General features: G+C 35.5%; 1 protein-coding gene across 1 annotated transcript in view; it reads left to right on the top strand.

The window, feature by feature from the left end:
• Positions 1-13,878, top strand: part of Col24a1 (collagen, type XXIV, alpha 1) — a 280,847-nt gene that overhangs the window by 61,719 nt on the left and 205,250 nt on the right. The window contains exons 12-17 of the mRNA XM_013018210.1: positions 913-966; positions 3,184-3,228; positions 9,686-9,739; positions 9,817-9,861; positions 10,106-10,159; positions 10,941-10,994. Coding sequence (XP_012873664.1) covers positions 913-966; positions 3,184-3,228; positions 9,686-9,739; positions 9,817-9,861; positions 10,106-10,159; positions 10,941-10,994 — 306 coding nt within the window. The remainder of the gene's footprint in view (positions 1-912; positions 967-3,183; positions 3,229-9,685; positions 9,740-9,816; positions 9,862-10,105; positions 10,160-10,940; positions 10,995-13,878) is intronic.

The raw sequence follows: 13,878 nt of genomic DNA, 5'->3' as shown, positions 1-13,878 counted from the left end.
TGTGTGTGTGTGTGTGTGTGTGTGTGTGTGTGTGTGTCTTGGGATTAAACCCAACAGCTCATAACTTAAATCTTTTGTTTTTTAATATTGGGACACATGCTAACTTTGCCTGGAAGCACTTGGAACTCAGAATCCTGTCCCTCCCTACCAATGTCTGGGATTACATGTGTGTGACTGGCTCTAATGATGTGCTTTTATTATTACTGAATGGTTTAATTAATTTTTTTACTTGATCTTTTCTTTTTTCTTTTGTTGGTCCTGGGGCCTGAAATTTGGGCCTGGACTCTGTCTCTCAGCTCTTCAGCTCAAGGCTATCCCTAACACTTGAGCTACAGTGCCACTTCTGGCTTTTTCTGCTTATGTGGTACTGAGGAATTGAACCCAGGGTCTCATGCATGCAAAGCAAGCACTCTACCACTGAGACACCTCCCCAGCCCCCATGCAAGTGTTTTAACTTCTCTAATTTCTTCAACTTCAACATAATGACATTAGTATGCATTAACTAGAACTACTGTGAAGATGAAATGTGTCTCTATAAGACTAGATACATAGTCTTCATCACAATCTAATATTTACAGCACATTGGAATAGGGCCAATGTGACAGCAGAGATGATCGATGGATTGACCATGAAGAAATTGTGGCTATGTTCCTTATCACTCAGTTATTTATGCAATGATGGACATATTTTCTCTATTTCCTTAGTGTTCTCTATAACCTGAGTGTCAAAATATTTTCTTATGCATATAAAATTCTAAAATTAATTAAAGGAAATGAAAAAAACTATCACATTCCAATTTAAGCATTAGGGAATACATGTTTGATATTACAAATTCCTTATTAGAAAATACAATGAAAATGAATTCGGCCTATATTTTGTCTTTGACCTCGTTTTCCCCTTTTTCTGTGCCAGGGCTTCCCGGGTGACTTTGGAGACAGAGGCCCTGCTGGGCTTGATGGCAGTCCTGTGAGTATACTGTGAGGATCTGGTCTTGGAGCTCACACCTGTCATACTCCAAAGAGACTGTGCATGCATCCTTACAGTGGCCTTTGTGGGAGGAATAAAAAACCACTATCAGGGGGCTGGGAAGGTGGCTCAGTGGTAGCGCACTTGCCTTGCATGCATGAGGCCCTGGATTTGATTCCTCAGCACCACATAAGCAAAAAGAAAAAAGCTGGAAGTGGCGCTGTGGCTCAAGTGGTAGAGTGCTAGCTTTGAGCTGAAGAGCGGAGGGACAGCACCCAGGCCCAGAGTTCAGGCCCAACGATCGGACCCACAAACAAACAAAAACAAAAAACCAGTATTGGCTAGCATTTCCAAACCAATTTGTGATTTTCCAACAGGGGAAATAAGCCAAAATTATTTTAGACGTCTATGCTGACAATCATTAAAACTGATTATTTTGATCAGGTAAAGTGTGAATGCTAAATAAACAACTAAAATACATGGACACAATATCGACTTTTATACAAATTTTGGGTGAAAATGTGTTTTATTGAAAGATCTTTGAGATTGATGTTTAGATTGAGAAAGTTTACCATTCTAAATTAATTATATTTTCAAAGAATGACAATAGGTTGACATTTATGGACACTATGTAGAAATAGCATCATATTTTGCTTTCAAAGAACAGCTGGTAACTATCCCCATTCTATGTCATATGTATATTCTTTTAGTAAGATTTTAAAGTGAATTCGAATCACACACAAAATCCTTAAAGCCTAAATTGAGAGTAGTACCTATATTTGGGCATTTAAATAGACATGGTAAAGAGTTTGAAAATTGTTCCTGTCCAACTTACAATTAGTGAGCTAAGCTTTCGTATATTATAAAGCATAGCAGACAACACAGGAGTAGAGCTGATTTCCAAATAGATCATTAAAAACTTGTGTGAAACCTGAAGAACAATGAGACAATTCCTGGCAGAAATATCTATGAAACTCCATCATAATAACCAGCAAAAAGGAAGAGAGGAGGTGTGATTCAAGTAATAGTGTACACGCCAAGCAAGCTAGCTGAATAAGCTTGAAGTACTGAGTTCAAACTCTAGTACTAACCAACAAATAAATAAACCTTGAATGTTTGAGGTAGAATACTTACCATCTTTTTCTAGCCCACAATTTTGAAGAGCTTCCAATTTGGAGCCTAATGAGATATTAACTTGGGCTTAAAAAAATACCATTTGTTTATTCTTGTGTGCTTGTTCATTTAGTAGAAATGATCCTATTTGCTTTTTTAACAGCCCTGTAGTGACTAGACATTTAGAATATTCAAACTTTCTTTTTGAAATCTTCTCACTATTTAAAGTATATCAAAATGCTTCTTGAAGTGCATATTGAGTCTTTAAGTGCAGCTGGATATTTTTAGTTTGAATATTCCTCCTTGGTTTTGAAATAGTTTAAAATGCAAAATGAGGGTAAAGCTATTCCTCTACCTTGTGCTATATCCATAATGTAAATGTAGAACACTGATTGTTTACAACCTTTATAGCAGTGAAAATGAATATTATTTCTGTTTTATATATAAAAAATAAAATTAGAAAATTTAAACAATATACTTCGAAACAAGAGTGCTTTAAACCCTCTGAAAATGTCCTTCTATATGCTGGCCACTGGCTTGTCATACGTTACAGAGATTAGTTGTGTCTCTAATAGTGATGAGTATTTCCTTCCTATGTGAGGAGCCACAGAGTATTCTTCCTTCTAGGCTAAGATGATGTTCCTAGTAATCAAAAGCATGGAGACAAGGGCACTTTTGAAGGCTGTTATTTATGCCCTAGATTTGCCCTTCTCAGGATTTTTATTTTTTTAATCGGCTGTAGAGTTTGAACTCTGGACCTGAGCTCTGACCCTGAGCTCTTTTGCTTACAGCTAACGCTCTACCACTTTGAATCACAGCACCACTTCCAGTTTTCTGGTGATTAATTGGAGACAAGAGACTCACAGACTTTCTTACCCAGGCTGGCTTTGAACTTCAATCTTCAGATCTCCTCCTGAGGAACTAGGATTACAGATGTGGGCCACCAGCACCAGGCTAAGGAAAATGTTTTAAGTAGATGTGTTCCCAGATTTAGCTGTAGCAAATTTTGATAACTTCTTTCCTAAAAATATGTATCTTCATATACAAAAAGCACACTAGTTTGGAATCATAATTAATATATTTTGTTCATTTTTCTTACAATAGGGACTTTTAGGTGGTATTGGTCCTCCGGGATTTCCTGGGCTTAGAGTGAGTATCACCAAATGTCATTTTTATGAAGGATTTTATTGTTCAATGTATTTGTTGGATGTGTTTTTTAAACTTAGGGAAATGAATAGTTTTAGTGCCATTGTTGGATGTCTACCTTGCTCAAATGTATTTTTTCTGCCAGATATGAAATGAGTTGTATAAAATTCATATTTTATGATATGCTAAAATAATTTATGGATATTATGTATTTACAGCTGATCATTAGAAGGTCCCAGGTGAGACTTAGTTTTATCAAAAGTTTATGTTATAGGAGCTAGCTGTGTTGGATCAAGTCTGTAATTCTAGCTACTTGGGAGGCAGAGATCAATGGATCACAATCTGAGGCCAGTCTGGGAAAAAAGTTGTGAGACTCTTTCTCAGTGAGTTTGTGAGATTCTTTCTCAGTCAGTGCCTGGATATAGCAATCACACACCTGTCACTTCAGCTATAAGAGGAAGCTTGAATCAGAGACTCTTGATCCAGGCTGGCCTGAGCAGACGGTGAAAGTCTCTGTCTCTGAAACAGTCAATGTAAAAAGAGCTGATGGAGTGGCTCACATGGTAAAGGACCTGCCTGGCAGATGCAGAGCCTTGATTTCACTGAAAACATATATAGGACACAGAAGACGGATTTCTTTTCTCTGAGATAGTCTTTTATAAGATCCAGATTGGAGAGAGGTCTGAACAAAAAGCACTGATAAATTTGGATTTTAATTCATGTAATACAAATAAATTCGTGTCCAGGAAAGACAGCCTAAACACAAGTAAAAGTTAGGCTCATCAATGACATTGAATATTTTAATACCTAATTTATTTATTAGATAAAAAAGCACATGTGACTATTTGTCTACCTACCCAATTTTTATACAGCTTATTAACTTTACAGTTGAATGAAATTATTTCATTGGATTTCAAAACAGTGTGGGCCTGATATGTAACATTCTAATAAATATGTGATTACATATTTACTTTAGTAAACAAACTGAAGTTGACATATTTACAGTAAAGCCTCATAAGTATATTCCTTTCAGCCAAGCTTATTATTTATGACAGGAATATGGACTGCAAATATATAAATTTTAGAGTCATGTGCTTTAACATTTCAATGAGTTTGAAGCAGGAGTAACATATATTTATGAAACATAAAAAGATTAAGGAGAATAGAATCTAAACAGTAAGCTACCAGTATCTATACAAAAGTTGACATAACCAGTAGCAGGGGTAAGATTTTCCTTAAAATTCAATTTACAGCTTGCTTTATATATAAGAAGTAAGTAATTAAAGCTTCATTGTTCTTCATCATAAATTGGAGCCTCAATATTTTTTATTATGAACACAAGTATTCTGACTCAATTTTTTATATTCTTCCTCTTAGCTTTAATTTTCCCAAAGCACAAAGTAATAACTTGACCCAAGAAATAAGTCAGGGGCTTACTTATTAGAATTGTGCTAATGTTAAAGCCTATAACCTTAGCTACTTGGTAGTTGAAAAGTTTTAAATTGTCATCCTGGAATGACATGAGTGTAGGATTAGAATCAGTGAGTCTATGAAGTTTATACCTTACATGACAATAGCATCAGTAGTACTATAAGTAATTGTAAAATTAGCATTCTTCCTTCACATTTATTTAGTATTTTCTATGTGCTAGACACATTATTATGTCATTTCATTCTGAAAACCACTCAGGACAAGGTAGGTTTTAAGTATTTGCCCAGATTTGAAGCCAGGTGATCAAAGTCCAGAGTCCAATATCTAACTTTTGTACAATACAATTTCTTTAAAACTTATACTATCTTAGAATGTATGCTGACTATAGATTGAGATTTTATTTAGAGTTGTATGAGAAGCTCTATGTAAGGTGGAATGAAATAGTATGTTTTCTCAGGACTTAAATAGTGCTAATATTATAGGTAATAATCAGGTCTTATCCATGGAAAGGAAGGTAGTTAGGTGAAGGAGTTACATTCAAAGATGTCCCTAATTGATACTTCTCTTAATGTATCACACTAAATTGATCAGCTTAGCTTCTGCATGAGGCTTGCCCAGATGGATTCTTACCTGTATCTTGAAGACCTACCCTGTGTGCATTAAAGCCAACTATGAGGAATTTGCACATTTATCAACCTGCGACATCTACCTCTACTTTTCTGCTTAATTTACTACTGTTTAATATGATCTTTAAAATTATGTTGTAAGGTGGGCACTGGTGGCTCACATCTGTAATCCTAGCGACTCAGAAAGCTGAGATCAGAGGATTGAGTTTGATGCCAACTTGGGCAGTAAACTCTGTGAGACTCTTATCTCCAATTAACCTCCCAAAAGGCAAAAGTAGAACTGTGGCTCCGGTGAGAGAATGCTAGCTTTGAACAAATTTTTAGGGACAGTGCCTAGGCCCTGAGTTCAAGACCCAGGAATAGCACCCTCACACACAAAAAAGTTGTATTGTGTCTCGTGGATATTTATAACATGATGTTCTAGAGAACAGCCAGTAGTTTGTGTAGTGAAGCATATTAACATGTCTATCATCTCACATAGTTACTTTCCTTTTTAAGTTTAATTTTTATTGATCTTTCAACTTCAAGTGCTTACCATATAAGAGTGTTCAATACAACTGACTGCACTTCTGCAATCTCTCTCCATTTCCTCCTCAATCAGTAGAAAGGGAGTCTACAGAAAAGGGAATGGCTAAGGGTACTAGCAGTCAGTTCTGTAATTTTCACTTCATCTGCACTAGTGAAGATGATGTTCTAGCTGCACTGAATCATGAATAGACATGTTGAATCCAAACCCCTTTGGACAACTGCTCGAAGATAATACATAACTTAACATTTTAAAAATGTGTACTCTATGCTTTTGAAGTTATTTTTGCATATGTATCTTATTTGTGCCTAACTGAGTTGTAGAGAAGGCATTATTACTTTCATTTTGACACTCATTTTTAAAAATTAAAGCAATATTGAACACCAAACATCACACCCTGCACTGAATCTAAAATTCAAGCATGTTAAGATTCCTGTTTAGGGCAATAGTAAAAATAGAGTGGCATAAAGAAAAATAATCTATATCAGATGTTGTGATTATTGCTGTAGTGGAGTATATGAAAAGATATAAAGAAAGTAACAATTTGTGGTATTGTATGGAGTCAGAGCAGGCTTCAAAAACACAGTTTTTAAGCATATCTTCAAGTTTGTGTGTCAGTGGCACAGGCCTGGGAAAGAGCAAAGAGCTCTTGAGGCAGAAAAATGCCATCTTCATATACTCAGAAGATAGGGGAAAAGTGAATGCTTGGGAAATGGAAACAATAGTGAGGTGGAGTCAGGATCAAATGAAAAGGAACTGAATCTGTCTACTTGACCAGAGCTGTAATCACTGTCTTCAGGCATTCCTTTTGTCATGCAGTTTTTCAAGAAATGCTGTTACTTTACCTATTTTTTATTCCATGCAGATAGCTGTTAATCTTTGCTGAATTACAGGAGTGACTGATCATTGCCATGAGAGTGGTAGATGCTGATCACAAAGCTCAATGTGAAACTCAGTCCTTTCCACCATTTACTCATAGGAATTCTTAGTCACTGTCCAGAGGCTGCTGTTTTTCAATAAGAGAACCTCTGCTGCAGGTCTATTTCTTTGACCTAATTTACCTTGAAAGTTCGGTATTATTTGTAGCTATGTGTGTGACTCTTTTGCCTCTAATACTATATTGCAGGCATCCTCAAACTAAGCTCCAATGTCATAACAATTTTCTTCTATAGATTCCATCTTCTCATGCAAGAGGATTATAATAGGAGGGGAATACTGAAAGACCCCCAGTCTAACTTTGTAAGCTGAAAACCGCTATCAACTATCATGGATTGCTTACAGAGGCTATAGATTTTCCATACAACTTGTGACATTCCATAAAATGCTTGGCGGTTCCTGGAAATTTCTGTATCATTCAATTTTACCTTGTATTTTCCATTTGGCTGAATCTTTTATAACATGTGTTTCATATCTCCAATACTTAACAATTTTGTGATTCTTCTTTAGAGTCACGATGACATTAAATAGGATATTATATGTTAGTAGTACATTTACTTGAAAATGTCAGATTAAGCACAGCAATGTATTTAAACAAAATTTTAAAATATTATATTTTTGGACAAAATGATAGTACACAAAGAAAGGTTTTCTCTGTGAAAACTTTGTTTCATACTTATAGATTATTTCTGTATAATTTCCAGTGTTTTTTTTAAGTGTAATGTTTTAAAGCCATAAGCTTTGGATGTACTGGCTTCTGTAAGTGTAAGAGTATTTCCTACTGAGAGAATTTTGAAATTATAAGCAATGACATGTTAACATACAATATTTATTAGGTTGGAAAATATTACCCTTTGATTCAACTCTATATTTCAGGATTAAACTTGTTGGGACTATATTTCACAGACTTTAGACTTAGCCACAAGTAAAGATGTCATAGTTTCCATGATTAAATTTGCATTATCTAAATGTGGACTGTTATAGATGGTTTCAGTTTATAGAAGATGGAACTTTAGGATTTGCAGTTTTAAATTTTGTTTCTGTAAGATAATTCCATGAATATTTATTCCACGCTCTGTTTCAAAATTTATTATATATAAGTTATTGTGTGAAACTAGGAAATGAAGAATGCATGAAGTGAACGCTGCTGTCCATACAGAATGCACAGATTAGGAAGCAGGGAGAAAGTGTGGTGCATGGTCTCCACGCAGTAGAAGGACATTCTGGCACAAATAACCCTATCTTCAAAGCTCAGAGCATGTGGCAAGGGAAGAGTGGAAAGCAACCCACTATAGCTAGTGTGTATGATTTGGGGGAAAGAGAAATATAGAAATGCTGGGAAGGAGTGAAATTCAAGGGATGAGGACTGGCAGTGGTGATAGGTGCTAAATAGAGAGGACCTGGGATGCTAAGCCTAAGAAACTTAGCTTCTACTACAAAGGGGTGATATTCTCCATATTTGTGTGTGTGTGTGTGTGTGTGTGTGTGTGTGTGTGTGTGTGTGTGTTTACCAGTCCTAGGTTTTGCTTTGTTTTATGTTTTATATTGCAAAAATGCTGTACAGAGGGGTTACGGTTACATGAGCAAAGTAATGAGTACATTTCCTATCGAGCATTGTTGCCTCCTCCTTTGTTTTCCCCTTACCATCCCTTCCCTCCTACCCCCACAACTACCCCTCACTCCCTGCTGAAGTTGTAAAGTTTGTTTTCAACATAGTGTTTTGTACATATCATTGTTACAATAGGTCAACCTGTATCCTTATTTAAGCATTTTGTTTTTTCCCTTCCTCTCCCTGAATTAGAGAAGTGTATATATAAGATGCAGGGTACCGACATCAAATACAGTGAAAACAGGGGTTATACCATGGGGGAGGAACATACAAAGAAACAAAAAAATCACATGGTACACCATAAATACGTTAGAAACAATAGCAAGAAAGAAAAAAGATATTTGTGTCCCTATCTTGGAGTTCAGTCCTGGGTTTTGAACTCAGGGCACTGAGTTTTTTTTTTGTCTTTTCTTTTCTCAAAGCTAAAGGAATATTTTCTATATCTTGATTTGTAGGAGATTATAGTGGTAGTTCTATTTTCCAGGCATTGGAGCATTAAATTGAAACCCTAACAATAGAGATTGTCTTTTTCATCTTTGTTTCTTTAGCACAGTTACAATGTCTGGTACCTATTATACTTGAAAAGTGTCATTTCATGATGAATAAATCAGATAAGCACAAAGGAGTAGAACCTTTTGCTTGCTATTCAGTTTATTCCTCCAAACCATAGTAAATTTTTCCTTCTCCAAATTTCAAATCATATAAAACCAAATCAGTGCAATGCCTGGCACATAGTAGCAGCACAATAAATACTGGCTAAATAATGGGTGAAATAAAAATCCAAGGCAAGTCATGTACACTAGGGAGGAAGACCCCATCACTTCCCAGGGTCTGTCCACAATTACAGAGGATAGGACAGGCCCGGAGTCCAAGATGACATGGCCTCTCCTCAACTGTTTCACCAGGGCCTCATTTCACCTCTCATTGGAGAGACCATTCTGTTCAATTTTGAATAAAGTGATCTTACTTCCTACCATAAAATTGAAGTATTTATTAACTGCTTCCTGGAAGACTGGCACTACAATATTTCATGAGATATTAGCCATTTGGAAAACCAGTGCATGATGAAAGTCTTGGAAAGTTAACATAGGAACTCAAAGTAGGGAACAAAACCAGTATAAACAAATCTTAATGATAGAACATGGATTGATTGACATTTCAAAGATGGGCATTACTTAAAAATGTGGAGAGGAACTTGTGAAACAAGAAAGACACATGTGGGATCTTAGCAAGATGAACTGCTCTGAGTTCATTAATTAATTAATTAATTTTTATCACAGCTTCTTTCTAATCCTAGGAAATGCTTAATGATATGTTTCTTAATACTTTCAGGGCAGTGTTGGCCCATCAGGACCAGTTGGACCTTCTGGAATTCCTGGCCCAATGGTATAATTCTATTTGCATATTGGGTATTTCCCTTTAATTTCTCCAGGATATCACAACACACTACTTTTCTTTTTTAGGGCCTCTCAGGGAGTAAGGGACCAACAGGAATCAAAGGTGATAAGGTGATTTAAATATTAACTTTATCATAGAAATGTTTTATCCTATTTATTTTACCTTTCAAGTTAACAGAAGTTTAAAAAACTAGTTTGTTTTTGTTTATAGTGTCTAATTTGTGTGATGAGTTGTATTAATTTTTAGAGTAGGAAGTAAAGAAAAGTAATCTCTTGCACTATTAATACTGACTTTCCTGTAATAAAGCCAGATTTAAAGCATGTATGTATCTTTGTATGAAATTGTTCTCTCCAGGGTGAGCAAGGCATTCTAGGAGAAGCAGGAGAACCAGGGTATCCTGGAGACAAGGTAACATTTATGCTTTTAATTAAATTAATTAACTTATTAATTAATTAATTAATTTATTGTCAGTCATGAGGCTTGAACTCTAGGCCTGAATGCTAGCCTTCAGCTCTTCAGCTCCAGGCTACCGCTCTACCACTTGAGCCACTGCACCACTTCTGGTTTTCTGAGTGGTTTATTGGAGATAAGAGTCTCACAGACTATCCTGCCCTGGCTGGCTTTGAATGCAATCCTCAGATCTCAGCCTCCTGAGTAGCTAGGATTACAGGCGTGAGCCACCGAAGCCCAGCTATACTTTTAATTTTAGATAAATATGGATAAATTCAAAAGTGTGTACTTGAGTGTGTGTGCGTGCATGTGTGTATATATGAGTGTGCACACTAGTAGTGCAGTTTGAACTCAGGGCCTGGGTACTATCCCTTCAGCTTTTTTGCTCAAGGCTTGTGATGTATCATTTGAACCACAGTTGCATTTGGGGCTTTTTGCTGGTCAACTGGCAATAGTCTCATGGACTTTTATATTGGGTTGCCTTCACACTTCAATACTTAGATTTCTGCCACCTGAATAAATGAATGAGAGGTCTGAGCCATTGGTACCTGGCAAAGTACTTATTTTAACAAGGTATTTTGTTAGGGTATGACATATTGTTTGAATTCTTCTTTAAAACAAGTTTTTCTCAAATTCTTTAGAACATTCTTGTAAATGTCTGCAGTAATTTGCAAGTAGAGGTGTATTTGCCTTTTTGTGGTATAATAGCTTTCGTTCCCTGTATGCTCTCTTCTTTTAGGGCACTGTTGGTTTGCCAGGACCACCAGGAATAAGAGGAAAGCCAGGACCCTCAGTAGGTTTGAACTTCAGCTTTGTTCTTTCTGGTTAACAGAATGTATGTCACTGCATAGGTTTTTATAATTCCTAGGCGGCCATAAGAAGTAAGATAGAAGCCCACCAGTCTTGTTCTTTCACAATTTGAAACTACAGCTCATCTCTCATGTTTCCACTGCACATTCCTCCAACTATGGGGCCATCTGTTATCCTAAGCAAACCCATGTTTCTTTGTGCCTTAAAGATTTTAGTTTTGTTATTCCTCCCAATAGTCTATTACAGATAATATTTAAATTTAAATGAAGCAATGGGCTTTTAAGCTGGAAAACACAAGGCACCTTAATGAATTTTTAAATTTTTCCAACTATCAGTATCATGAAGGAGGCATTCTGAAGGAAAAAAGAGACTATGTCATACTCTATGGACACAAATCTTCTAATTCCCTTGGGCATCAGCTGGTCAAAAGAAAACTATACCCTATATGGTAGTTAATATAACTCTTCCCCATATAAAACTAAAATTACTTAATCATTATGATAGTTTAAATAAAATCACTAAAGCATGAGTTAAAAATCTATCTCTGAATTATAAAATGGTAATAACTACTATAGCTAATATTTATTGAGGATTTTCCAAGTACTAGGCAGTATTCTAAAAATTAAACATCTATGAAGTTAGTACTATTTTTGGTCTTATTTTGTACATTTAAAGATATTAAGACACAGATTGTTATGCAAGTTGCCCAGTCATAGATAGTCCATGGACACCTGGGAAAACCCAGATAATTATATACCTCACACATCTGGACACTTCAAGTTGTAAGTTTAACATTAATTTTATGATTTTAATATTGATTAAAGCTTTCAAAAGATGGTGTGATTATAGAGAAAACAAGAGTTCAAATATACATTAAAAATCATTTCCCAGAGATTTATTGTGCTACCTTTAAATCCTCCCTCTCATCTCAGAATTGTTTGCTTTTACATCTCAAGAAGACTTTATGTAGCCCATTCTTTGTGACTTTTAATAGTGGCAGTATTTTATGCTAATCAAAAGAACAAATTTAGAGATTATTCATCTAGACTGAGACAAATACTCACAAGCACTACCATCACTGAGAGAAAAAAAACTCTAATCATTGAATTATAAAGAATCTTTAACATAATATAGTCTTATTTCATTTTACTTTTCTTTTTTCTTTGTTTTTCATCCAAGACCTGCACCTGAACTCAGTACTGCCACTTTTGCTCACTGGCTAACACTATACCAACTGAGACCATGCCTTCAACCCCTTATTTCACATTATTGTTTAATTTATTTTTATTGTAAGGGTGATGTACAGAGAGGTCACAGTTACATAGTAAGGTGATGAGTACATTTCTTTTTTTTTAACAGTGTCACCTTTTCCTTCATTTTCTCTCAGTTTTTTCCCTCTAGATCCCACCACCAAATTGTACAGTTCATTTTCAACATAGTGTCTAATGAGTATCACGGCTGAATTACTTCATCCTTTTTTCCACTATTTCTATACTTCCCCTTCCCCTCCCCAAAACAAATTAACTTACATACAAGACAAAAAGTACAGAATTCAAAAAACAATGACAAAAGGGGGAAAGCAAAAATAAAAACAAAAACAAAAACAAACACAAAAAGTAACATTAAAAACTTCTGGTTTCCATTTCTTGGAAATGGAAACATCATTTTTTAACTTTTTTTTTTTGTCAGTCATGGGGCCTGAGCTCTGGGCCTGGGCACTGTCCCTCACCTCTTCAGCTCAAGGCTAGCACTTTACCACTTGGGCCACAGCACCACTTCTGGCCTTTTCTGCTTATGTGGTGCTGAGGAATCGAACCCAGGGCTTCATGCATGCAAGGCAAGCACTCTACCACTGAGCCACCTTCCCAGCCTGAAAACATCATTTTATACAGTCATATGCATTGAGCCTTTGTGATCCTCACCTAAGAATATCCTTGTTTGGTCTCACTGTGTGAATGTTTAGAGTCCTGTTTAATATATCATGTCCAAGTGTCATATTTTTGTATTTACCATCCATTATGTTTACTAGTAGATTTATAGGCACATTTTAATTATGACAAATGAAGGAAACCATACAACCTATGTCTTTGGGTCTGTCTTACTTCACTTAATATAATTGTTTCCAAGTCTTTCCATTTCATGATGAATGGGTCAATATCATTCCTTCTGGTGGAAACACAGAACCCCATTGTGTATATATAGCACATTTTCTTGATCCATTTGTCCAGTGAGGGACATCTTAGGTAATTCCATATCTTGTCTACAATTATTTCGCTTTAAATATTAGAGCATGGATGTATTTGAGGGCAGTCTTTGCTTTTACTTGTTTATTTGCCCTGGATGAATAGAAGTTAGCCCAAGCAGCTATGTCCTGAAGTTAAATTTCACAGTCTCTGATCCCCATAAATACAGCATGAGAATAGATCATGAAGATAACTAAGAAACCTATGTTTTCAAGGATGATTCTAAACCACATAATAGAGACTTTTGATATATACAGTGATTGGCAAAATAATTTAAATATTTTTAATATTTATTTTTTCATTTTTACAATTTGATAATCATTAGAGGAAACAATATGTTATAGTATATAAGCCTAATATCAAGTAGTAAAAGAGCTCATTATTCACTTATGCTTTGCTGTTAATTTGAGAAAACTAGAATCAAATATACTTAAATTAAGCAAACCACTTGAAGTTTCTTATTCTTTGATTCAATTTATAGTGATAATATTTTTTTATTTTTATTTTTATTTTTTGTGAACATACTGTACAGAGAGGTTACAATTACATGGGCAAGATAATGAGTACATTTCTTATCAAGCATTGCAGCCTCCTCCTTTGTTTACCCTTCACATCCCTTCCCAG

Source organism: Dipodomys ordii, unplaced genomic scaffold (assembly GCF_000151885.1).
Source record: "Dipodomys ordii isolate 6190 unplaced genomic scaffold, Dord_2.0 Scaffold39, whole genome shotgun sequence".
NCBI lineage: Eukaryota > Metazoa > Chordata > Mammalia > Rodentia > Heteromyidae > Dipodomys > Dipodomys ordii.
Note: the sequence above shows the minus strand (reverse complement) of the source record. Positions and strands in the feature narration are given on the sequence as shown.